Source organism: Xenopus laevis, chromosome 2L, assembly GCF_017654675.1.
Source record: "Xenopus laevis strain J_2021 chromosome 2L, Xenopus_laevis_v10.1, whole genome shotgun sequence".
Taxonomy (NCBI): Eukaryota; Metazoa; Chordata; class Amphibia; order Anura; family Pipidae; genus Xenopus; species Xenopus laevis.
This window is the reverse complement of record NC_054373.1, coordinates 104081913-104107829: the sequence shown is the minus strand read 5'-3', so window position 1 is coordinate 104107829 and position 25917 is coordinate 104081913. Positions and strand designations below refer to the sequence as shown.

General features: G+C 36.9%; 1 protein-coding gene across 1 annotated transcript in view; it reads left to right on the top strand.

The window, feature by feature from the left end:
- The first annotated feature begins 1547 nt into the window (after nt 1-1547).
- The window catches only part of LOC108708347 (dynein beta chain, flagellar outer arm), a 242968-nt gene continuing 218598 nt past the window's right edge, over nt 1548-25917 (top strand). The window contains exons 1-15 of the mRNA XM_018246944.2: nt 1548-1937; nt 8164-8275; nt 10359-10531; nt 12824-13014; nt 14533-14655; nt 15268-15486; nt 15707-15855; nt 15978-16086; nt 16306-16427; nt 18823-19014; nt 19515-19746; nt 20511-20630; nt 21995-22162; nt 24322-24425; nt 25708-25786. Coding sequence (XP_018102433.1) covers nt 8178-8275; nt 10359-10531; nt 12824-13014; nt 14533-14655; nt 15268-15486; nt 15707-15855; nt 15978-16086; nt 16306-16427; nt 18823-19014; nt 19515-19746; nt 20511-20630; nt 21995-22162; nt 24322-24425; nt 25708-25786 — 2079 coding nt within the window. The 5' untranslated portion in view covers nt 1548-1937; nt 8164-8177. The remainder of the gene's footprint in view (nt 1938-8163; nt 8276-10358; nt 10532-12823; nt 13015-14532; nt 14656-15267; nt 15487-15706; nt 15856-15977; nt 16087-16305; nt 16428-18822; nt 19015-19514; nt 19747-20510; nt 20631-21994; nt 22163-24321; nt 24426-25707; nt 25787-25917) is intronic.

Here is a 25917-nt window from a genome sequence, read left to right as displayed (position 1 = left end):
TCGGAGGGACAGTCCCTCTTTTGACAGCTCAACCCGCAGTCCCTCATTTGTACTGGAAAGTCCCTCTTTTCTCTGCACTGAACAGCCAGAAAAAGAAACAAAGTTTCTCACTTAATTGGCTTTTAGCAGAGAGCCCAGAACAGCTAACAGGTGCAAATAAGAGACTTTGTAACAATTTTGAGACACAAAAACAGTTTAGATAAGGAGAAATATTTTCAAACTTTTATAACCTGCCAAATTTTGTAAAACAAACATGGTAATTAGGGGGTGTGGTCACAGAAAAGGGTGTGGTCAAAAAAATTGCTGCGCTACGTGCGGGAAAAAATTTTTTGTCCCTCTTTTTACTTCCAAAATGTTGGGAGGTATGCCCCACCATCCCAGTAAACAGTAAACAGTCTATTGCATCTCATAGCAGCCCCTCTGGCAACTGCCAGAATTCATAGATTGCCAGTCTGGGCCTGTTACTATGGTAGTTATGTGGAAACCTGTTATCCAGATAGCTTTGAATTATGGGAATTATGGGTGAATAGGATTGACCTGCAAATTCGAATCAAATTTTTTTTTTTTTAAAAAAAATTCTTGAATTATTAAAGGGACAGTACATGATACATTTCATAATTCAAAATTTTTTAAAATTCAAATCGAATTTGCACTATTCCCTAGTCAAATGACACTAAAATAAATTCAAAATTTGAATTTGTAAATTGAAATTTTTATTTCGACCCCAGGACTGGATTTTCATATCGGGCACCCCTAGGCCCACTGTGTGGGTTTTTTTTATGCAGGGTTGGATTCTCCATTAAGGAAAACATCTCTTTCACTGGTCTTAAACACACCTAAAATCCCCATGGTCCTTTTGAGGATAATGGAAAAATAAGAGAATTAATTAAAAGGTGTATTTTAAGACCAAGTTCTTCAGAAAGTATACAATTTTATATAACATTAAAAAATGTATAAAGGTAAAAGATCCCTTCTCTGGAAACCTGATATCCAGAAAGCTCTGAACTCCATTCCAGTCCATTGACTTATTTATCCAAATAATCCACATTTTTAAAAATTATTTCTTTTTTCTCTGTAATAATAAAACAGTAGCTTGTACTTGATCCCAACTAAGATACAATTAATCCTTATTGGAAGCAAAACCAGCCTATTGGGTTTATTTAATGTTTAAATTAATTTCTAGTTGACTTATGGCATGAAGACCCAAATTACGGAAAGATCCGTTATCCGGAAAACCCCAGGTCCCGAGCATTCTGGATAACAGGTCCCATACCTGTACTAAGATTTTAAATAAGTGACCACCTACCTGTAGTAAATTGATAACTATTTTTTATGTATTTATATTATTATTTATTGTGTTTCTGGCTGGGCAGATTTTAATTGAAATTTTTTTTTAATGTTAAATAAGATTGTATACTTTCTGACGGTTTACTTTTCCTTTAATCTTGCAAGTTGTTTTTGTTTTGCAATTTTAACTTTGTCATGAATTTGTTATGAATTTTCGTTGTTCCTTAGCAGCCCATTGTTTCCCAATCAAAACTCCTAGACTTGGTTATACTGCCTTTGCATTTCTAATAGCCCATCGTGCCCAATCCACAAAATCCCAGACTTGCTTTCGATGCCGTTGCATTTGTAACAGTCCATTGTTCCCCATCAACAAAAAAACTTCCATGCAGGTTCCATTTGGGCATGTTACCAACACACAGCCCTTATGTGGCTTCATTTGTAGTCACTGCACTCAGCCTTTTATTTTCTTCAGTGGACTGACCTGTTACACAAGCCCGGCCCTCAAGTCACCTCCAGGTGTCAGACGCTAGGCAACCAGCAAGCACACACACAGTCACACACATACATACACGCTGCGACTGTGCAAACGCTGGCTGGATAGTCAGAACACTCTCTGCAGCCCAAGAAGGAATCCCTGTGCTGTGTCCCCGGTAAGTACTCACTATGGAAAGCAGCACCAGCTTCTCATTTCTCCAAAGAAATTGATTGCTGCAAGTTCCAAACTAAATGAAAAGGAAAATGAATGTCTCTGATGAGCACAAACAATAGTTTGCCATATTAGAAAGCTGTTATTTTTATTACACTGTGGTTTTTATTGGCAATATAAGGTGGTTTTCATAACCGATCGGTGTGTGTTTATATCCTGCCATTCTCTGTTGTTTGTTTTGGTGGCTGGAATGCATGTGAGGTTGGCTGTACATATGGAAATGAAGAGATCCCATTCTTACACCTTCCAGTACTTTTCTATTTCTAACCTGGTATTCACTGGGTGTCTGTGTGTGTACAGGTCATAGTTTGGTCCCCTTTAGTCTGTTTCAGGCCCCCAAAATATCTAGAGGTTTAATTTCTTTACCAATGTTTATTGAAATTATAAATGAATTAGGGCCTCATAGGGCCCCTATATTTCCTTGACCCCCTGCAGCCGCAGGGTCTACTTCCTCTGTAGTTATGCCCTGCTGATGTGCAAACTACATGGAAAATGTTCATGCATGTCTAAAAATGATCTAAAAAGGATCTACGGTATGCATTTTTGTAAATAATAATAGGTTTTAAATGTTCATTTTAGGATGCTCCTAATATGATTAAATGCTGTAAGGATCAACCTAAAGCCATCCTAAAGGACAACCTACAAGCAGAATAAACTTATTATTAGGGCATATAGCAGCTCCGCAGTTTGCAATTTTAGAAATCTGGTTGCTAGGGTCCAAATTACCCAAGCAACCATGCATTGATTTAAATACCGGTAAGAGTCTGGAATATGAATAGTAGAGGGACTGAGCAATAACAATAAATGTGTAGCTTTACAGAGCATTTGCTTTTTAGATGGGGTCAGTAACCCCCATTTGAAAGCTGGAAGGAGTCAGAAGAAGAAAAATAATTAAAAAACTATAGAAAATAAATAAGACCAATTAAAAAGCTGCTTAGAATTGGCCATTCTATAACATACTAAAGTTAACTCAAAGATGCACCACCCCTTTAAAATAGTTAGCAGTATTAGGACTCCACGAGCGTTTTTGTCGCGATCCGACGCGCTGCGAAAAAAATAAGGTAAGTAATAGAATTGTCGCATGAGTCGCAGCGTTGATCCAACGCGACACGACTGTCGGATGTAGATGCCTCAGGCTGAGTCTGCATCCGACAGTCATGTCACGTCGGATCAACGCTGCAACACCATGCAACAATTCTATTACTTACCTTATTTTTGACGGATGTGACAAGTCGCATGCGTTTTATCGCAATGTGTCGGATCGCGACAAAAATGCTCGTGGAGTCCTACCCTTACACACATGCCTTTTTTATGTGTTGGAAAAAAAACATGCTCAGTGCATTAAAATTCATATGTTGCGTTTATGTGTTTTTCTAAACACACCTAAGGGGCATATTGATCAAGGGTCGAGTTTCGAATTGAAAAAACTTCGAAATTCGATGTCAAAAAGAATAACTGAAGTGAAGTCGAAGTTTTTTTTGGTTCGAGGAGGTCGGTATTCGCCCGAATTCTAATCGTACGATCGAAGGAATAGCGCATTTGATCTAATTCGATTTAAAGTTTTCCCCCCAAAAAACTTCAATTTCTTAAAGTCCACCAATTGACTCTATATAGGTTCTAGGAGGTCCCCCATAGGCTAAAACAGCACTTCGGCAGGTTTTAGATGGCGAATGGAAGTTTTAAAGAGACAATACATGATAAATTTCGATATTCGAATTTCGAAGTTTTTTTCAAATTCGAATCAAAGTTGGACTATTCCCTAGTCGAAGTACACAAAAAATAGTTCGAATTCGAAGCTTTTATCTTCAAAAATTCACTTCAACCTTTGATAAATCTGCCCCAAAGTGTGTTTGTAAGTTTTTAAAAGCAAACATCTATTCTATTGTCTTCTATATGCGCATTCCATTGTAAGAATGTGGGGGGCAGATTTATCAAAGGTCGAGGTGAATTTTCAAATTAAAAAAATTCGAAATTCAAGCTATTTTTTTTTGTACTTTGACTAAGGAATAGTCCAAATTCGATTTGAATTTGAAAAAAAATTTGAAAAAAAATTTGAAAATCTAGAATATCGAAAAATTTTTGGGGAAAAACCTTGATTCGAATTTAATCGAATGCGCTATTACTTTGATTTGCATGATTTGAATTTCGGCTGAATACGGACCTATTCGATCAAAAACGGACCTATTCGGCCAAAAAAAAAACCCCACGTGTTCAGAGCCTTTATGTCTGTTCAGTTTGAGCCCCATGTATGTCAGGCTTCCCATTGTGGTTCTGTCCTACTGGTTTTTTTCAGGATGGGTACTAGTAGGTGCAAAGTAATGGTCTGCTTAAGTCACATATAGGGGAATGTAATTAAAGTCGCAAAGTGCAAAACAATTTTCGCCGATAAGATTAAGAATCCACATCTCGCAATGTAATATTGTTCCTTAAACTGTTATTGCATTGCGAGTTGTAATTGCGCACTCTTAAGAAGTGCTTGAAGGTGTCGTAATCTTTTGGAGCAAATTTAACCACTTTTTCAGTAAGAAGTTTTATTACATTGACTGCGCATTGTCACAAACTATAAAATTCGCAAATGGCCGTCCGCTGTTGGAAGTGGTCGCTAAACAGTTTCCGTGCTCGCAAAAGCTATATTAAATTCGCGCAAAGCAAAATTTTTTGTGCAAAGGCATAACTTTTCGCATTGCGAATAGTTTTTCAATTAGCTTATATTACATTCCCTCCTTTATGTTGCAATACCCAAGGACTAAGTAGAGGGCTTGAAGAAAGAAGGCCATCATTGGGTACCTTCTAAATTTAGAAACTTAGTTAGGCTCTCACAGGGTCGCTTTAACATGGCATGGGATTAATTATTTTTAAACTGGGCTTTACGTGATATTTAAATATACATCACATATACCTGTAAATGTTTTTGCCTAGGCCCTAGCAAAGCACAACTCACAATAGTATTCCCCTTGAAGGTCATGCCTACTAACAAGCATAATACCTTGAATCAGCAAATTGCTGTCCCTGCAACTATAGGCAAAATAATGTGCAATAAAAAGTTTTATAGCCCTGTGTAAACTGAGATTAAAAAAGTGTGTCAGCTATCAGACCTTTTCAATATTTAGCAATTCTGTTATATATTAGCTGGGTAATTAGTAGTACAGGTATGGGATCTGTTATCCAGAATGCTCGGGACCTGGGGTTTTCTAGATAAAAGATCTATAATTGGATCTTCATGTCTGAAGTCTACTAAAAAAATATTCAAACATTAAAAAACCCAATAGGATTGTTTTGCCTCTAGTAAGGATTAATTACTGTATATCTTAACTGGGATCAACTACAAGGTACTGTGTTATTACTAGAGAGAAAAATGAAATCATTTTTAAAAATGTGAATTATTTGGATAAAATTGGAAGATGGCCTTCCCATAACTCTGAGCTGTCTTGATAATGTTTTTCCGCACAACGGATCCCATACCGTAGTAGAAAATGAAGATGATGATTGCTCCTTAGGGCTCTTACAGACGAACGTTTTTAGCTGCGTTCCCCTGCATTCTGGTTACATGTGTTCAGCCGCAGGGGAGCGCAGGAGTAGACACACTGAATTCTTTTCACACAGACGCATGTAAGCGCATGTAATCGCCGAACGCAGGTAAAATACAACATGCTGCTTCCCAACCTGCGTTTGGCACCTACATGCGTCTGTGTGAGTACAGCCACATTGAAAAGAAAAACTTACTAGGTGCAATTAAGTCTGTAGTGTGTTTGTAACTCTCTATAGCTGTACAAAGCCGCAGGGCACAGCCTTGTGAGTAAGTGCAGGCAATGGGTAGCAGAGGGATGTGAAAATGTCTCAACTTACTAAGCAGTGAGAGGGTAACAGACACCTGCATGCTGCAAAATATATAACAAAATATATAATACATATATAACACATTATTAACAATATGAAAACCAGTCCATTGAAACTTTATTAACAAATAAGTGTAACAATTTAAGTGTAACATGTGGGGGGATGCGAACTGAGTGCGGCGGCCCAGTGCGGTAGTGTCCGCAACCCCTGCCTTACGCTCAAGCCCTTTTTGATATTCTCCATAATTCAGGATCAACATTAACTCAGAAAACAATCATTCACCTGCTAATTTCAACCTAATTGCTCCTCGGGCTTTTAGTGATGTTCAGTAATTTCGGTTTTATTTATTATATTTATACATTTCTGATGCATTTTTGCAGCACTTTGCTAAAACTGTTCTTTATTCACATCAATCCCTGTCCCTGTGGATTAATTAGCCACCTTTCCAATTTTTCTGTTCACTGATAATACACCAGCAATAATGATTTTTTTATAGTTGTTTTCTTTCTATATCTGCTAGAAAAGTGGACCCCCAATAGATATATTAGATCTACATTTTACAATGTTATAGATATATATTACTCCTGCATGAAGAGAGAATGAAAAGAGGCAGATTACAGAGAGGGGGAATAGTGAAGAGTAACATTTTGAAAACGGTATAGAATGTTTAAATGATTATATTTAGAAAATTCTTTATATCAGTATGATGAAGCGTGTATTAATTTTTCTTTTTTGTTATAGTTCCCCTTTAATACACACCAACTAATAATTCATCCCTCCTGAACTGGCCCTGGGAACCATGTGTGAGTGAAATATGAAACTTCAGTCTTAAAAAAATGGTCACAAATAAAAAATAAATAGAAATAAATGCAGGTTCCATGTTGCTTTTAAACTGGTGCAAAGTCAGGGAGAAAATAAAAGTTAGTTTCAAGGTCAGAATCAAATTGAAGGCCCTGATACTATATGGCAGCAGTTCTAAACCATGAATCGCAGTTCTGCCCTATAGGTATTCAGTGTCGTATTGGGGTGTCCCACCTGGCTGCCACCTCAGGGGCCCCCCACCCCAGTCTTGAGGTCCTGCAAATGTTAACCCAGCTGCTGCTGGTGCTTTGATGGGGAGGCTGGGGAGCTGGTCCACAGTTGTACAGAAGCAGACCTGGGTTGGTGGGGCCCAACAGATATTTCCCCGGCATTCATTATCTATGCATTTTTAAAGGTAAATAAAAGTTATGTTTTATTTATACAGCCGGACTTCTGTGCTCTGTAAGGTAAATATTGCTGCTTATCCTGTCCACAATAATTGGGGGCATGTTTTGATGTGCAGCACAGAGGAAAAAGCTGTGTGGCCATGACCAGTGTGTGCCTCCTATGTTTTGTTCAGATTTTCCAAGAAAACAAGCCTAATTGGCAAAGCCAATAAAAAAGCTGTGAAGTTTCTGCACAGTTTTGATCCCCTCATACACTGATATAAATAGCTAAAATCTCCAAATGTATCTGTTGCCATTCTGCTTAAGAGATGGGATAACCAGTAGCTCAATCTTACGTGAGCCTGCAGCTTCATTTTAGACAGAGGGGAAACTGTACACAGACACCAGGGGCACATTTACTTAGCTTGAGTGAGTGAATAGAAGAAAAAATACTTCGAATTTTGAACGTTTCTTTTGGATACTTCGACCATTGAATGGGCTATTTCGACCTTCGACTACAACTTTGAATCGAACGATTCAAACTAAAAATCGTTCGACTATTTGACCATTCGATAGTAGAAGTACTATCTCTTTAAAAAAAACTTCGACCCCCTACTTCGCCAACTAAAACCTACCGAACATTAATGTTAGCGTATGGGGAAGGTCCCCATAGGCTTTCTAACAAATTTCTGATCGAAGGAATTTCGTTCGATCGATGGATTAAAATACTTCGAATCATTAGATTCGAAGGATTTAATAGTTCGATCGAACGATTATACCTTCGATCGAACGAATAGCGGTAAATCCTTCGACTTCGATATTCGAAGTCGAAGGATTTAACTTCGATAGTCGAATATCGAGGGTTAATTAACCCTCGATATTCGACCATTAGTAAATGTGCCCCAAGCTTCTCTTGCTTCAAGAAGACAAAACTTTATTAACACTTATGACAAAGATCATGTCACCTGACACTCTCTATCAGTATCAGATTAGTATGGGATCTGTATGAGAGCACACACATTAATATAGTTTCAGAAATAAAAATTGCCTTGCTACCCTTTGTAAAAAGTCTGCCTCTGTTGCATTTGGTAGAACAATGAAAAACATTTAATTGTAACTGTCTCTTGTTTATCAATTGTCTTTAAGAATTTGGCTGAAATATGGATGAATTACATCACTGGCTTGAAGTCAGAATCTCATCTTCACTGAGACCAAGGACAGATGATATTAAATCTTTGCTGCTTAATCATAAACACAAGTGAGTAAAATAGGAATAATGCTAATATTCCATGCACCGTAGTCATTTTTTCATTATTTCTAATGTCTTAACTTTTCAGCTGAGCATGAACACACATATATCAGTTCAGCCTAACAGTGATTCCTCTTTATTCTGGTCCAGTGAAAGGTAAAAGCAACCAAGCTGCAGTTAAGCCTCAAAAGGAAATAATTTTCCTGATTTCACAGTTGTTCTCTACAACTCCACAACTCAAACTACTCTAGTTTTTTCCATGGTAGCTTTGTATGTTTGAAAAAGCAGAATGGTCCTTTGGAGGGGTGTAGATAGGTATGGCTTAGCCTGGGCAAACAACTCAATGATTGGTTCCCATAGCCGAATCAGATGAAACTTGAGTATAATAAGACACAGGGGTGATCCTGGCCCCTCCGCCGCCTGAGGCAGCAGCAGTTGCTGCTGCCCCTTCCCCCGGAAATTCACTCAAAGTACCAGGAGCAGCATTTTTGCTGCCCCTGGTACCTAGTGGGGCGCTGCCGTCTGAGGCGACAGCCTCAACTCGCCTCATTGGCGAAGCACCCCTGATAAGACAGCCAATAAAGACTTGTTTCTTTCTTGGTAAAGTTCTTGATGAAAGTTCCAGGTGTGCCATTATCGACCATGAGCCAAAAGAGGATATTTACCATTATCACACAAGAAAAAAAAAAAATTTCTACTAAATACACCAGCCAGTAAATATACCAGCTTTCTTTAGAAAGAACACATGTTCCAGTATAAACCTAAAGTGAAAAAAGAGAACAATTTTAAGAAACATTGAGGGTTATGTAATAAAAGGCACTAAGTTTGCCCTGGGGCAGTAACCCATAGCAACCAATCAGCAGGCAGCATTTACTGGTCACCTGTTTAAAAGGAAACATCTTATTGGTTGCTATGGGTTACTGCTCCTGGGCAAACTTAGTGCCTTTTATTACATATGGGGGATTATACTGTAAAACTGTTCCAGATGATTACATTGAAATTTTGCAATTTCTGGGGATGCTTCAGGCAAACATTACACCATATGAGGTTCTTATGGTGGGATTCCTGTCCTGATGGGCTTTGAGCCAATGGCCCTGCATAGTGGGGACATACAGAGCAGGAATTGTAGGTAATTAAAATGGTAGATGGTATGCATAGAAGAGCAAGCTAGCTAAAAATGTGGCTTTTTAGCTGTTGTTAAAGTACAGATCTAAGGAACTGCTAACAACTGAGGGCTGTGCTACAGTAGTCACAGAGTTTACCATTTTTGTGTATTACTTATTGCAGTCATTTCATAAAATTGGTATAGTCAGTATGGCAGGCTTCTTCTGATGCATGCCATAATTATAACTGCCTAATAGTGATGAGCAAAATTTTTGCCCAGTTTCACAGCAAAATTGATGCCCATAGACTCCAATGGGTGAAAAAAATTGTCGCTCGTCCAAAAAAATTGAATGCATATCAGTGATTTTTCGCTGTTTCGTGAATCTTTGGCGAAGCAAAACAGATCAGATTCGCCCATCACTACTGCTTAAGCTCCCTGATGCTACAATCAACTCACTTGGGATATTCAGTCTCTTGAAAAAATAAATTGGCTTAAAGAGGAGGGAAAAGTTACCTTTTCTCCCGTTTGGTAGCTTTTAACCAGCATATTTTATGTAGCTAATAATACACCCCCAGTTGTACAATACAAAGATATTAGAAGGGAGTTCTGTGGCCATATAAAAGCATGAGATCTTCTTTTTATACAGGCTGTAGAACTATGAGGATACCTGTTCATGTGATATGAAAATAGAATGATATATGTATGCGGGTGTACATTATTATTTGAGAACAAGAATTACTAATCACAACTGATTTATGCCTTTGTAATGCAAAAATCAGTTTACACACTGTAAGTTGGCCACAACATAGTACACACGTATTTGTGTGAATTAGAAGTCTATCTATTTATCTGTCTGTCTATCTCTCTATGAATATATTATATTGTTTTGGAGCACACAATGTTCTGGAATGTTTTTGGGCATTAAAAGATGACCAGTATAGTTAATTTAAATGTTCTTTATTTACTTCTTTCTTTTTACTCTTTCAGGTCTTGCCTGTCGGAATTTCTAAAGAACGAGGATGTTCACACATTGTATGTATATTTCAAACTTGCCAAGGCTTCCCTTGCAGCCTCAGTATCGCCCCCTCCTGCCCTACACAACAAATGCATTTGTTTTCTGAAACTGGGGAAAACAGTAAAGCTGACTCTGGAAAACATAGGTAAGAACATAAATGAAAATGTATTACTGACCTCTTTGCAAAGCTTGTTATTGGGTTAAACAGACCCTCAAATTCACTGTATTTAAATAAAAGGAAGAAGGGCCCTTCTTACTCTTGTCTCTATAACACATTTTTAGAACTAACACTTGAAAGAAACTGTATTTTGTACTGGTTAATGTTGTTCATTAAACAGTAAATTATTGTACTTATCAGGTAAATGATTACAAATTACTGGGGAGTACCTGACATTTGGCACCCCTAGTAATTTATCCTTCTAAAATAACAGAGAAACGGATTTTGGCTTGTTTTTTTATATATTTTTTTTTACAGATTTCGGCTAATCTGACCCTTCAGTTTATTTTGACACATCTTCACTTCTACCACAGCCAGATACAGTGGCCTTGACTAGTAGTTTTTATGTTATGATTGTTTACTCATCTGGGAATGAAACTCTTGAGCTGGCCATATGTGTTCCAATACAAATCAAAACAAATATATTGTGTGAACTTATTGGATCCAAAAACGACTACTTTCTTCAGTTTAAAGGAACAGTAACACCAAAAAATGTGTTTTAAAGTAATTAAAATATAATGTACTGTTGACCTGCACTGATAAAACTGATATGTTTGCTACAGAAATACTTCTATAGTACATATAAACAAGCTGCTGTGCAGCAATGGCGGAAACACCATAATGTTCTACAGAGCTTCTGCTATCTGTTGTGTAACTTGTGCCTTTTCTGTCCCCATTGCTACACAGCAGCTTATTTATATGAACTATAGAAGTGTAAACAATAGTAAACACTTTCATTTTTTGATGTTACTGTTCCTTTAGGGCAGAGACACACACACGTGGTGATTCCGGGAGATTAGTCGCCAGGCAACAAATAGCCTCTTCTACGGGCAACTAATCTCCCCGAACTGCCTTCCCACTGGCTAGAATCTAAATCGCCAGTGGGATGGCACTCGGAGCTCTTTCTGAAGTTGCCCGAAGTTTCCTGCAGCCTCGGTTATACTGTTATAAATTACAGTAGGGGGTGCATTACCCTATATATATATATATATATATATATATATATATATATATATATATATATATATATATATATATATAGATATATATATATATATATATATTTATATATATATATAGATATATATATATATATAGATATAGACAAATACAAGAGGTCCTCTGCATTCAACCCATTATTAATATATTTAAGACAGAGACATTTTGTGCATACTGCTACTGAAAAATGCCTTACCCTTTAAACAAAACAGGGATTGTTTGTCCATATATTGCAATATATTTAAGCTGGCCAACTACGTCAAAGTCATCCCATATCTGGCCAGTCCTACGCTCAATTTTCATCTGATTCATTAAGAATTCTATTGCTTCATTATACATTTTACAAAGGGACTAAGTTTTACCTGCAACTTACTTGCTGCTTTCAAAGTAAAACTCCCAAACTTGGTTGTCCTTTTATTAGACACCAGTGGGATCACCTGACTATAGCTATATATATATATATATATATATATATATATATATATATATATATATATATATATATATATATATATATACACACACAAGGAATTTATCAAAGTAAACTTACTTTTATTGGATCAACCTTTCGGTCCTCAACTAGGACCTTTTGATTAGCAGATATGTAAATTCCAATTAATTTATCCATTGTTCTATTTACGGTCGATTCAAAGATTATGCCCTTCAAACACATTTAAAGGGGTTGTTCACCGTTGAGTTAACTTTTAGTATGACGTAGAGAGTGATATACTGAGATTATTTGCAACTGGTTTTCAGTTTTTATTATTTGTGGTTTTTGAGTTATTTAGCTTTTTATTTAGCAGCTCTCCAGTTTATAATTTCAGCAATCTGGATGCTAGGGTTCAAATTACCCTAGCAACCATGCAGTGATTTGAATAAGAAACTGGAATATGAATAGGAGAGGCCTGAATAGAAATATGAGTAATACAATAGCAATAACAATACATTTGTAGTAATACAATAGCAATAACAATACATTTGTAGCCTTAAGAGCACTTGTTTTTTATATGGGGTCTGTGACCCCCATTTGAAAACTGGAAAGAGTCAGAAAAAAGAAGGCAAATAATTAAAAAACTATAAAATAATAAATAATGAAGACCAATTTTAAAGTTTCTTAGAATTGGTGATTCTATAACATACTAGAAGTTCATTTGAAGGTGAACCACCCCTTTAATAGATAACAAATCACAGCAACTATATGGTCTCTAAATCCTTTCTCAGGTCAAAATGTGCTTTGTGTGGACTGTGCCAGATTTCCATTGAAGTACTTTGACACGATCCTTCACCAAGTCTACCTGCCCCTTCTCTGCAATGACGGTGTGATAGCAGGAGAAACTATTAGCGCTGACAAAGTCATCGACCTTTTGCACAGGTTTTCTGGAAATTTGGAGGTTTTAGCTGGTCATGCTGAGGTAGGCACTCTGTACATCTTGTCACTCAGAATTTCAGACCTATTGATGCTCAGGAAAAGATCAAAGATTTTATTAACACATGCAAACATATATTATTGTTCATGATAAGATTTTTGCAGTGCTTGAAATTTGTTGGGTTAGTTATCTACAATCACAAGGCCTTTTACAGTGAATAACGGAAGAATGGAAGAAAAATACTCTGTGAAATGACCTTGCCAGTTTTTGGAGCACTCTGGTTAATGGGTTTTCAGATAGTATGTCTGACTGCCACGTCTGTGTTTGTATTTACTTAAGGCCTTATAAACAGGAAAAGACAGGATGTGCTGGTAATATTCCTCCAATGTTGGTCCCAGTGCAGAAATATTTTTACCCCATTTTCAGTATTAGGCTATCTGTGACAATCCTGATGCTATTTTGGATGTTGAAAATTCTGGGGTAAATTCTGGAGCCCCAGTTGCTTATGCTTGGCATAATAAACAGAAAAATTACAGGTTAAAAGGCACCTATCACAGCCACAATGAAACACATATTATTATAACTACATATATCGTTTTTTGAAAAAAATGGCCGGTTTTAAAAAACTAACTCCCAGAAGGTGGCAGCACTACTGAACAGCAGCTATCACAGAGGTTTGGCTGATTTGAAAATAGCTTAGAAGGGTTGCTAAGCAACCAAGGAATTTCAACTGAGCATGTGTGAGATTTCAGAGCTGTAGTTGGCTGGGAAGATATAGGTAGGAGGAGCCAGTGAAATCCAAGAATCCTGCCTCAGCTAGAACTGCAGTAGAGATCTTGCAGAAGGTATGATGATTTACATCATACAAACAATTCTGTTTTAAAAAATCCGATTGAACTTTCACGTAGTGTATTTACTTAGTAAATGATTCTAGTTATGATTAGTGCCCTTTACAACTCTTAGAAATTACACTTACAACTTAGTGGATAATTAAGCTGGCCATAGACGCAAAGATCTGATCGTAAGAATCGAGGATTCGTACGATTTTCAAACCGTGTGTGGAGAGTCCCGACATTTTTCGTCCGGCGGAGATCGGTCGTTTGGTCGATCGGACAGGTTAGAAAATTTGTGTCGGCTGCCGATAATATCTCTGCGTGTATTGCCGATCGTACGATTTTCAGTGGGAGACTGTCACTAGCTTTGGTTGGACATAGATATTGTACGATTGCTGTCAGGGGCAGAACATTGCTGATCTGTTCTTTAACTAATCTGACTGGTAAGACTTTGATCTGAATGGTTAGTGGCGGGTCGGGAGATGGGAAAGTCCGATCATACGATGATTCGTACGATCGGATCTTTGCATCTATGGCCAGCTTTACTCGAGACCCAGTGTGCCTGCACCTTTTCAAATAAAGCTTTTTATGCCCTGTAAATGTCCTGTATGAGGAAAACAGTTGAATTGTATTTATGAGAAATACATTTCGGCTGATACTCTAGGTACTACTGGTCAAATAATGACCATGCAATTTAAATATTTTACAATTTTAACATACATTTTTGCAGGGTTCCATTGTGCTCCCTATGCCTTCCATCGAACTACTGAGAAATCCGTCCCTCTTTAGTAAACATGGAGCCGCCATTCATGTAATGGAAACAACCGTTATTGGCTGGGTAAGACAAATTAAGGTAAGAAAACAGGCATATCATTTGGTAGTTCTGCTATGGAACGCAAAACACTTAAATGACAAATTGACAAATGCAGTTACCTGTGGCAACTCGTCATTTTCTTAACTGTAATTGACTGTAAACCAATTGCTGCATATTGGTATCTGCTCTTGGGACAATTTAGTTTTTTTTTCATGACAACATGTTATTGGTTATTTTGATTTAATGTATATGTATTATATGTATATAATGTATATATCAAAAGCAACTATACAAAAAATGAGTACTGTCTATAAATATTTATTATTGTGATTTCAGTTTTTGTACTTATACTAAATGTATATTTAGTTTATATTTTATATAGATTCTATATAAAAAAGAAAAACTAAATTTTGAGTGCAAATAAGGTTCATTCTATTCTGCATTGGACAATTCCAAGCTACAGCATCTCCACTCTTTGACTGTAATGGACTATTGTATCACTGAAGCTCATTCAGACTAAAACACAGACGGCAATGACACCTGAGGGCTTAATATTGCCCCAGTGCAAGAGCTCCAAGGGTGCCTACACTTGGCTTTGTAAATTAGGCATTTTATGTTTTTTCACTTATTGATTATGTATCTTATTTGCAGTTTGTGTTGAAGCACGACCCTCTTACAGAAATTAAAACCCATGGTTCAAAAGCTAATATATACCACGAAGAGAGCATTTGGAATTTACATATCCATAACCTGCAAGCTATCAACACACAACTCATTTCTGCTCAGGCCATGGAGATTGTCTCACATCTAGAACAAGCAGAAAGTACTTATGGATCTGTTGTAACAGCCGTCAGAAGAGATGTGACGAAGGTTAGTACCGGTATGTTTTAGGGGGTGGTAACTTAAAGTTACCTATATGTCCTAGAATGAAAATATCTTTGTATATTATGTATGTGGTATTGTATTTATCTACTTTTATACAAAGAGTAAAGTAGGATAAAGCTTCTTACAATTAAATACAAATATATATATATTTATTTAATATTTTACAATGTACTGTCTAAAGGTCCCAAACTTATTGTATTAATAGGCACTTTCGGAGGCTAAGGAAAATCTGGCTTTTTTGAAGGCCTTGTTAAAATGGTTTGATCTGCTTAAATCTACTACTTCAGCTTCAGAAAGAGTAAAAAATCTCCTCCCAATGCTACACTGTTTGCTTTTGGTTTGGACACATTCAAGGTAATATAACCTTTTCATTTAAAAAAACTAAACACATAAACTACCCTAAACAATATAATTAAGTAAAAAACTATAACTTGGTCTAAATGTTGGATTTGTATATACTCATTTCATTTTTTCAGATACTATCATCAAAGAAAAGTATTTCTAAATCTTTTAAAACTAATGTCCAATGAAATAGTCAAGGTATCAGGAAATCTGCTTGGAACCAACATACTGGGCAACTCACAAGTAAGTAAATTTGATGTGTGAGGCAGTGTGAAAAGATGGAGACTCTGAGAACAACAAAAAAAACAACCAGAGACATATGTAGACACAAGTGTAGCTGAAGCTGTTAGACCAATATATTCTTGAAGACGTAGAGACTGTATAAATATTATTAATAACTGATTTAGAATCAGTTATATTAATTTATATAAATTCAGTTGTTATGTAATATTTTCCTTTTAGGCAAACAGTGACCTTAAAGAAGCTTTAAAACTCTGTGGAACTTTTCGGGGAACTTACTTGGACATCAAGATTAAAGCTGATAGAATCAACACTGAGAAGAATGAAGAACATGACCAGATAATGTATGGTTTATAGTAATAATTATAGGGACAGTAGAAGTCCTTAAAATATGGATTATAGCTACTCCATATTTGCTTGGTCCGTGTTGGGTAGATAATTAGATTACCAGTACACAGATAATCCCCCTGCATAATGGACTCCTGCTAACAAAACATTCACAACAAAGGGAAAAGGGAGGGGTTGTATACTGGTAATCTATCTGTACTGAAATCAGTGTAATTCATTGTTTTTGCAGTTTACTGACTAAAGTGGTGTGAAAAACTATTTGCCCCCTTCCTGATTTCTTATTCTTTTGCATGTTTGTCACACAAAATGTTTCTGATCATCAAACACATTTAATTATTAGTCAAAGATAACACAAGTAAACACAAAATGCAGTTTTTAAATGAGGGTTTTTATTATTTAGGGAGAAAAGAAATCCAAACCTGTGTGAAAAAGTAATTGCCCCCTGAACCTAATAACTGGTTGGGCCACCCTTAGCAGCAATAACTACAATCAAGCGTTTGCGATAACTTGCAACGAGTCTTTTACAGCGCTCTGGAGGAATTTTGGCCCACTCATCTTTGCAGAATTGTTGTAATTCAGCTTTATTTGAGGGTTTTCTAGCATGAACCGCCTTTTTAAGGTCATGCCACAACATCTCAATAGGATTCAGGTCAGGACTTTGACTAGGCCACTCCAAAGTCTTCATTTTGTTTTTCTTCAGCCATTCAGAGGTGGATTTGCTGGTGTGTTTTGGGTCATTGTCCTGCTGCAGCACCCAAGATCGCTTCAGCTTGAGTTGACGAACAGATGGCCGGACATTCTCCTTCAGGATTTTTTGGTAGACAGTAGAATTCATGGTTCCATCTATCACAGCAAGTCTTCCAGGTCCTGAAGCAGCAAAACAACCCCAGACCATCACACTACCACCACCATATTTTACTGTTGGTATGATGTTCTTTTTCTGAAATGCTGTGTTACTTTTACGCCAGATGTAACGGGACGCGCACCTTCCAAAAAGTTCAACTTTTGTCTCGTCGGTCCACAAGGTATTTTCCCAAAAGTCTTGGCAATCATTGAGATGTTTTTTAGCAAAATTGAGACGAGCCTTAATGTTCTTTTTGCTTAAAAGTGGTTTGCGCCTTGGAAATCTGCCATGCAGGCCGTTTTTGCCCAGTCTCTTTCTTATGGTGGAGTCGTGAACACTGACCTTAATTGAGGCAAGTGAGGCCTGCAGTTCTTTAGATGTTGTCCTGGGGTCTTTTGTGGCCTCTCGGATGAGTTGTCTCTGCGCTCTTGGGGTAATTTTGGTCGGCCGGCCACTCCTGGGAAGGTTCACCACTGTACCATGTTTTTGCCATTTGTGGATAATGGCTCTCACTGTGGTTCACTGGAGTCCCAAAGCTTTAGAAATGGCTTTATAACCTTTGAAATTGAACTCAGGTGTGATAAACCACAGTTAAGTTATTTTTTAACAAGGGGGGCAATCACTTTTTCACACAGGCCCATGTAGATTTGGAGTTTTTTTCTCCCTTAATAACGTAAACCTTCATTTAAAAACTGCATTTTGTGTTCAATGATGTTATCTTTGACTAATAGTTAACGGTTTTTGATGAGCAGAAACATTTAAGTTTGACAAACATGCAAAAGAATAAGAAATCAGGAAGGGGGCAAATAGTTTTTCACACCACTGTATAATAAGCATATTTATTAACTGCAAAAGCTATATATTTTTTTTAAACCAATGGGTATTTTGCACCCTTAATCTGAAAGACACATTTCAGGGACAACTGGTATTGTTATGGTATTGTCATAAAATTAACTTAAATTAAACATATGAAGAACCACTTTCACACCACCCATTAATGTAATTTACCATCGTTTTCCCATAATGCATTGTTTGTGTTTGGTTCAACATGCTTGAATGTGCCAAACACTTGAATTTGCACTCTCAGCTTTGACAAATGTATTAATTTGTTAAAAACTCCTCTGACAATCTGGCATATTTAAATATATAGAAAAAGGTCAAACTGCTGACAATCATTCTGGATTCCCAGAGATTTCTTTCTTGCAAAGTATCAGAATTAATCTTACAACTGTGAATGGATACCACTGTCCTCCTATGCAAACCTCCTGCTACAGTCAACAGTGTTCTATGCCTATTTTGTTTGTATTTTAATTAAAAAATAGCTTCATGTTGTATAAGAGCTTGGATATTTCACTCAGACAAGATTTTTGTTAGTTAACACTACAGCATCTAAGTAATACAGTTTATAGAAGACATATAGACATATAGACATCATTATTTTGGGGGTAGTAATCAATAGTGATAGTTGTCTATGTCTGGCCATAGTGTGAAATCTCCATCTTTAACCTAAGCTTTAGAGGAAACATAAAATGACTTTCGCTTCACAGAGCCAAACAATCAGTAGATAACATCTGGAATGTGAGAACCTATAGACAATTAGCACCAAAGTTTTTGGGCAAAGACTGGGCTTCTGCTAAGGACAAAATGCAAGGAGAGGACAGTCAAGAATTATGGGTTGATTCACCATGGCCTCCCCACAATGCCAAGTGCTTTAATAACATGAACTTGTTTATGGAAAGGTGAGTATGCAACGGTTTCTATCACTTATTCATTACTATTATTAGTCAAATTTCCACTTCTCTTCAAAACTCCTAAATGCTTAAAAATTAAAGATATCAATAAAACACTTTTAATAAATAAGTTTATATAATTTTTCCTCTTTGTCATTCAGAAATATAGTAGAAGAATTGTCTGCATGGCCTACACCACTTGTCATATTGAATCTGAGTATCAATGAGACTTGTAGAACATGATCATATTTCATTGTGTCCCAGAAAATAGACTGCAGTGTTTATTAAGCAGTAACACAATGTGATGTGCCAAAAACATCTATACATTGAGATGCATGAATTAGGAAATGCTGTACTGGAAAATATATATTAAAAAAAATTAATATCAAAGTATCAAAAATAATATCAATGTATGCACATTATAGAACTCATTATATTGACCTTATAGGTGTTTTATAACAACATTTGAGAAAGTAAGATTGACCTCATTGCTGTATTTTACATTTTAGGTGCAACGATGTCCTTGATCTGGTGGATACCATGAAGCATTTTCAGATTCTAAAGTCAGTGGTGGCTATAGGAGGTGCTGGGACTTCCAGTTTGGATGCTATGGTTCAAGATATATGGGAGTCATACAGAAAAGCTGAGGAGACTTTTGTTCACCAAATAACAGATATTATTACTACTGACAAAAATAGTCCTTTTGAGAAAGAATTTTTTGACTTTAGAACTACAATAAAGGTATCTTTTCCTGGAATTAAATCCAGAGATATGTTCAATCAGACCTTTCTATTAAAATATTAATTTTGTCTATTTATCTTTAAACATAAATTCTTGGGAAAACATGTTATTGGCACTTGGTTTTCATTACAGTTGGTGGGGCAATTTTGCATATACATGAGGCATGATCCTTTTAGTGGCCCCATGGATGTTACATATAGAAATACTGGGGTCTTTTTCAGTAACCTTTAAGGTGGCCATAGACGCACAGATAATATCGTACAAAACTGTTTTTCGTACGATAGTCGGTGCGTGTATGGTGGGAAAAGAGCCGACCGATATCGGCAGAAGACTTGGATATCAGTCGGTTCGTCGATCGGGCTGGACAGAAAATTTTGATCGGGTGCCTTTGAAGGCATCTGAACATTGGCCATTGTTAGTGATGAATCGTCGGATACAGATAGCATTCTATTGTTTCTATCTTTTCTGGTACATCTATGGCCACCTTAAATCATAATAGGACTAAAACCATGTATTTCTAACTGGGCCATCTGTTTGTATGCTGCCAATGTAGGTAGGTTGACAAAATAACAATTGCTGTTCGATATAATCCCTCTTCTGTCATAATCTGCCTTTGTTCTGCCCTGTTCTGACATTTTCATGTTTGTGGCAATAACAGGAACAGTCTTTAACAAGATTATTAAATATGTGTAGATACTTCACTATTTTTTACATCGTGTATTCTCCTATTTGGGATTGTGGTTTTCTAATGTTCATTTTTGCAGGACCTAGAACACCAACTTGGTGGGATTCTCAGGAGCAGTTTTGATCAATGCCCTAACATAGCATCACAGCTCCGACTACTGGAGGTATTTGAAGGCATCAGTAGAAGAGACATTGTAAAGGTAACACTGAAGTGCATTTATAAGAGACTATCCACCTGTAACTAATATTGCACTGTATACAGATGGACAGTACTTTTGAAAAAAAATTAACTGCCCCCCTTGACTATTCATTATGTATTGTACCGTCTAAGTGGAAAGAAGCTTTAGTATGGTGGCTTAACTTGCCTGTGCTTATATTGCTTTATTGCGTCATTTGTGTGCCAAATGAGTAGCAAATATATTTAATAATGGGTGTGCATTAAAAATTAAATGAGCCAAACAGAGTATAGGAATGGGACTTGTTATCCAGAATGCTTAGTAGTGTCCGGATAATGGATCCCATTCCTGAAGCATAAGGGTGACAGCTTTAGGGGGGGCCTGCATGGTAAAAAAACCTCCCCAATTTAGCTTTACACCTACTGGTTATTTCCGGCAGCAGCGCTTGTGGGGGGTTGCGATGGAGGGTACCTGTCCACATTGGCACATGTACAGTGCAACACTCCTTTTGCTCATTTGCTGATCATGTGGGGGGAGCAGATTGCACTGAGGTCCATGCCTAGGGCAGCATGTACAGCTAAAATTCGACTTCAATTCGAAGTAAAAAAGTTTGACTTTGAAAAACTAAGTACTGTCTCTTTAAAAAAAGTTTGACTACGACACTTCGCCATCTTAAACCTGCCGAATTGCTATGTTAGCCTATGGGGACCTCCTAAAACCCATAGCCAACATTTGGCTAAGTCTTTAGAAGTCGAATGAAAATCGTTTGTTCGATCAATGAAATCGGCCAAATTCTATTTGAATAATCCAATTCGATGGTCGAATTTCAAAGTATTTTCCATTTCTAAATTCGACCCTTGATAAATCTGCCCCTTAATGTATCTTACATCCTAGTAATCCCCTTATATAATTTAATAATGGGTAGATAGTTTACCCAAGTGCAGTAACCCTTAGCAACAAATGAGATGCTTGCTGTTATAAAGCTGTAAATTCTACCTATTGATTGGTTTCCATAGGTGATTTAACCTACAGCAAAATCTGCACCTTTTATTACATTGTACATTGTCCTTCTTTCTGTGTCTCTTAACATGTGGCATCTAATCTTTGTTGATGTGTATATTTTTGTTCTGTATATATTTATAGCAGTGTTTATTGCCCTTGTTCGTACCATTACTGCATTGTAAAAATGTTCAGAATTGCAGAAATACAAGACAGGTGGCAATTCTTACTTACGGCCATTTTATTTTTGCAATTGTTTGTTTTAGATACTTTTATTTTAATATATGCCTAAGTTTTAAAAAAAAATAGCAATTATTTTACATTTAAAAAAATAAAAATATTTACATTTCTTTCATTCATTTGATTTACATTTCTTTTGTTCGTCTCAGGATCATCTCATGGAAAAGGATCAGAAATTGGTTTCTTTGTTTATAGAAGAATTGACGGAGGTGCAGAACATGTACAGTGCAGCAGCAAATAGTCCTCCTTTGCACATTAATATGACACCCACTCTAAGTAAGCTCCTGTGGATACGAGGACTGAAAGCTCGGATCTCTGTAAGATTTTGCTTTCTTTCCATTTTTAAACTGCTAGAATAAAATGCAACCAATGTAAATACCACAAAACAAACTGTTAACTGTTTACTGGAATCATTTGCCATGAGCAATTCTGAGGTGATATTTTTGAACATTTGACTGCCTTTTTCCCCTGCTTGATGGAAAAGTGAACTCCTAAAATAAAATTTTTAAAGAGAAAGGGCATTAAAGGAGAGCTAAACCCTAAAAATTAATATGGCTAAAAATGCAATATTTTATACAATGACCTTATTGCACCAGCCTAAAGTTTCAGCTTCTCAATAGCAGCAATGATCCAGGACTTCAAACTTCTCACAGGGGGTCACCATCTTGGAAAGTGTTTGCGGCACTCACATGCTCAGTGGGCTCTGAGCAGCTGTTGAGAAGCTAAGCTTAGGGGTTGTCACAAATTATCAAGCAGAAAATTAGATTGGCCTGTCATATAAGATGATGCCACAGGGCAGATTATTAAATTCTGATGCTAGTTGCACTGATTTGTGTGCTGCCATGTAGTAATTATCTGTATTAATTACAAATCAGCCTTATATTGCAACATTTGTATTCTATGGGGGTTATGTAAAAACTGATACTGTTTGCCCAGGAGCAGTAACCCATAGTAAACAATCAGCAGGTAGCATTTACTGGTCACCTGTTTAAAAGCATGCATCTTATTGGTTGCTAAGGGTTACGGCTCCTGAGCAAACATAGTGCCTTTTATTACATTTGGGGGTTAGTGTACTGTATATTGTGAGTTGATCCCTAAGCTCAGTATGTGACAGCAGTACAGAGCATGTGCAGTGAATCAGCAAAAAAGATGGGGAGTTACTGGTTGATATTTGGGGGGGCAAAGATCTTTACTGCTAGAGGGCTGTGGTTGCCTTGGGCTGGTACAGAAGCCCAAAACACAATGTACAACATTTCTAGCCTAAGTCTTCAGTTAAGCTTTAGTTCTCCTTTAAAGGGCACCTGTTGGGTAAAAATGTTATCCCCAACCAAAGGTGCATGCTAATAGAGCCCACACTCCAGTTGGGGATAACATTAGTGTTTTTTTTTTTTTAAAAAAAAAGCCCTCCGCTAGCACTAGGTTACTTGCACCAGGAGGCAGCTCCCAGTGTGAGCAGCCATGTTGTTTCACTCACATGCGTATAACGTGCATGTGACGTCAAGCGCATGTGCATAATGAGCAATTCAGGGGCACATTTTCATTATGCGCATTCGAGTGACCGGACATGGCTGCTGGGACCGGGAGCTCCCTCCCGGTGCAAGTAGCCTAGCGCTGGCGGGGGTCATTTTTTTTTGGTTGGGATAACATTTTTACCTAACAGGTGCCCTTTAAGGTAAGGGTGCATAATCCGTCATAATTTTGACTCATATTTTGAAACAATGGGGGGGAAATTTAATAAAAGCTGTACACAGAAATGCATTTTGCAGTGTAATATTCTTTATTATGCAGTCATTCCATTGCAAATTTTGATCATCCATATTGCATTTTTAAGGCTTATACTTATTGGAGCAAAAATAACTTTCAGTAAGAATTTCTATTACACGCACTGCACAGCCACTGAAAACTATAAAATTTGCTTTCTTCCACTGATGAAAGTGGTTACTACAGAGTCTCTGGGTTCTCAAAAGTGATATTACATTTGCATGAAGAAATACATTTTCACACTGGGAATATTTTTTAAATTAACTTTTATTACATTTCCCCAAAAATATGCTGAACTTTAAAAAATTTAAAAAAAAACAATGTTTGAATTATGTATCTTTTTTCATACATACCTTTGTGGGTACATGGTTATTTCCTGGGGATGTCAAATAGAAACATTGGCTAGGCCATTTGTGAAAAGTTAGGGCTGTGTAAGTAGAAGAGGGTGCAGTGTTACCTTAACAGTCAGGGACCCAGTGCATAGGGAGCTAGCAGTAGAAAGACCATGTTGTTGCAGAGAGGGCACCATGTCCTACACATAATACGGTTTTCAATAAAATAAACAAATGTTTACCTATCATTTATTTTGCTTTAACAGTTTGCAGAAAGAAAAATCATGTACAAAAGCTTATATATACCCATTAAATGTATGATGATCATGGCAACAAGCTAATAAAAGGCATTTTAGCATTTTACTTTGCTTTTTTTTTGTTAGGACCCCATGGGGAAACTGAAAACGGTTTCAGCGCTCACACTGGAAGGGGACATGGGCTGGAAACTAAGACATTTTTATACAGACCTAGAGCAAGAATTGGAAAGGTATGCCAGTCATGTAACCTGATGCAACATTTTTTTTATCACCGAGCAATGAAAGAAAACAAACTTTAAGTTCGACCTTCGACTTCGAATCGAACGATTCAAACTAAAAATCGTTGGACTATTCGACCATTCGATAGTCGAAGTACTGTCTCTTTAAGAAAAACTTCGACCCCCTACTTCGCCACCTAAAACCTACCGAGGTGCAATATTAACCTATGGGGAAGGTCCCCATAGGCTTCCTGGCAATTTTTTGGTCGAAGAAAAATCGTTCGATCGATGGATTAAAATCCTTCGATTGGAACAATTCGAAGGATTTAATCGTTCGATTGCGGTAAATTCTTTGACTTCGATATTCGAAGTCGAAGGATTTACATTCGACAGTCGAATATCGAGGGTTAATTAACCCTCGATATTTGACCCTATGTAAATCTGCCCCAGGTATATTAGGGGGGTTATTTACTAAATTTTTCTTATTTTTTACTACAAACAAACTCGACCTAACTTCCATCCACAAGTTTGGCTAATTTACTTATAATTAAACTTGAAAATTTTTACAAAATTTTGGAGTTGATAGGCTTTAAAATCTTGACTTTGTCGAAGAGTGAAACCAGCATTAAACACCCCAAAAGACCTGAAAATCGTGAAGGCAAAAAACATCTTCAAATGGTTAAAGGGGCCGCTGCCATTTACATTTACATGAATTTGACAGGTTTTAGCTGGAGTATTTTAGGATTCAGATTTTTTTTCTGCTTTGGTGCATAATACATTTTTAAAAATTCAAGTTTTTTCAAATCTAAAAATTTGAGTTTTTTTGTGAAAACGAGATTTAACCTTTAATAAACAGACCCCTAGCTGTAGAACATGTGCTAAGGAGCAGTTCTGCAACAGGTGTTGTGCCCTTGTCTATAGGAAACTTTTGAATAAAGCGAAAAAGCCTGTAAACACCCAACCCCATTGGTAGCTTCCCACGCTATCCTATAGGTTACTATGCTGTTATATAAAGCTATCTAAAAGGAATAAGCAGAACACAGAAGGTGGGCAGGTGGCTGCTGTATTTGTTGGGGGGGAAAGAAGGAGAGCTTGAAACACTTGAAACAATCACATCCATCTATTTGGTGGAACCTGTATTTTAAATCCCTCTGTAAATGAGTTTGAACTACAGCTTATTTCTGAATTTATATGTAACTGTCGCTCCCTATGGCGAGTGGGCTTTATGTTCAGCTGCTTGAATTTGTATTATTAATTAAAAAACTGAAATGTTTCTGTTTTCTGTGTGACCCAGATACGAAAATAGTATAATGACATCCTGGCTAACAGCTGCAAGTAAACAACTTAGCAACTCCATAAAACTTCCCTTACTTGTAAGTATTCTATAGGCATTGCCTATAATTGGAAATATTCATTTTAGCTTTTATTTTTTAAGTTCTCCCATTTGCAGTATGATTGCGTGCCATTATCATTTATAATCAAGTATGCTAAGGAATCTTTGCCC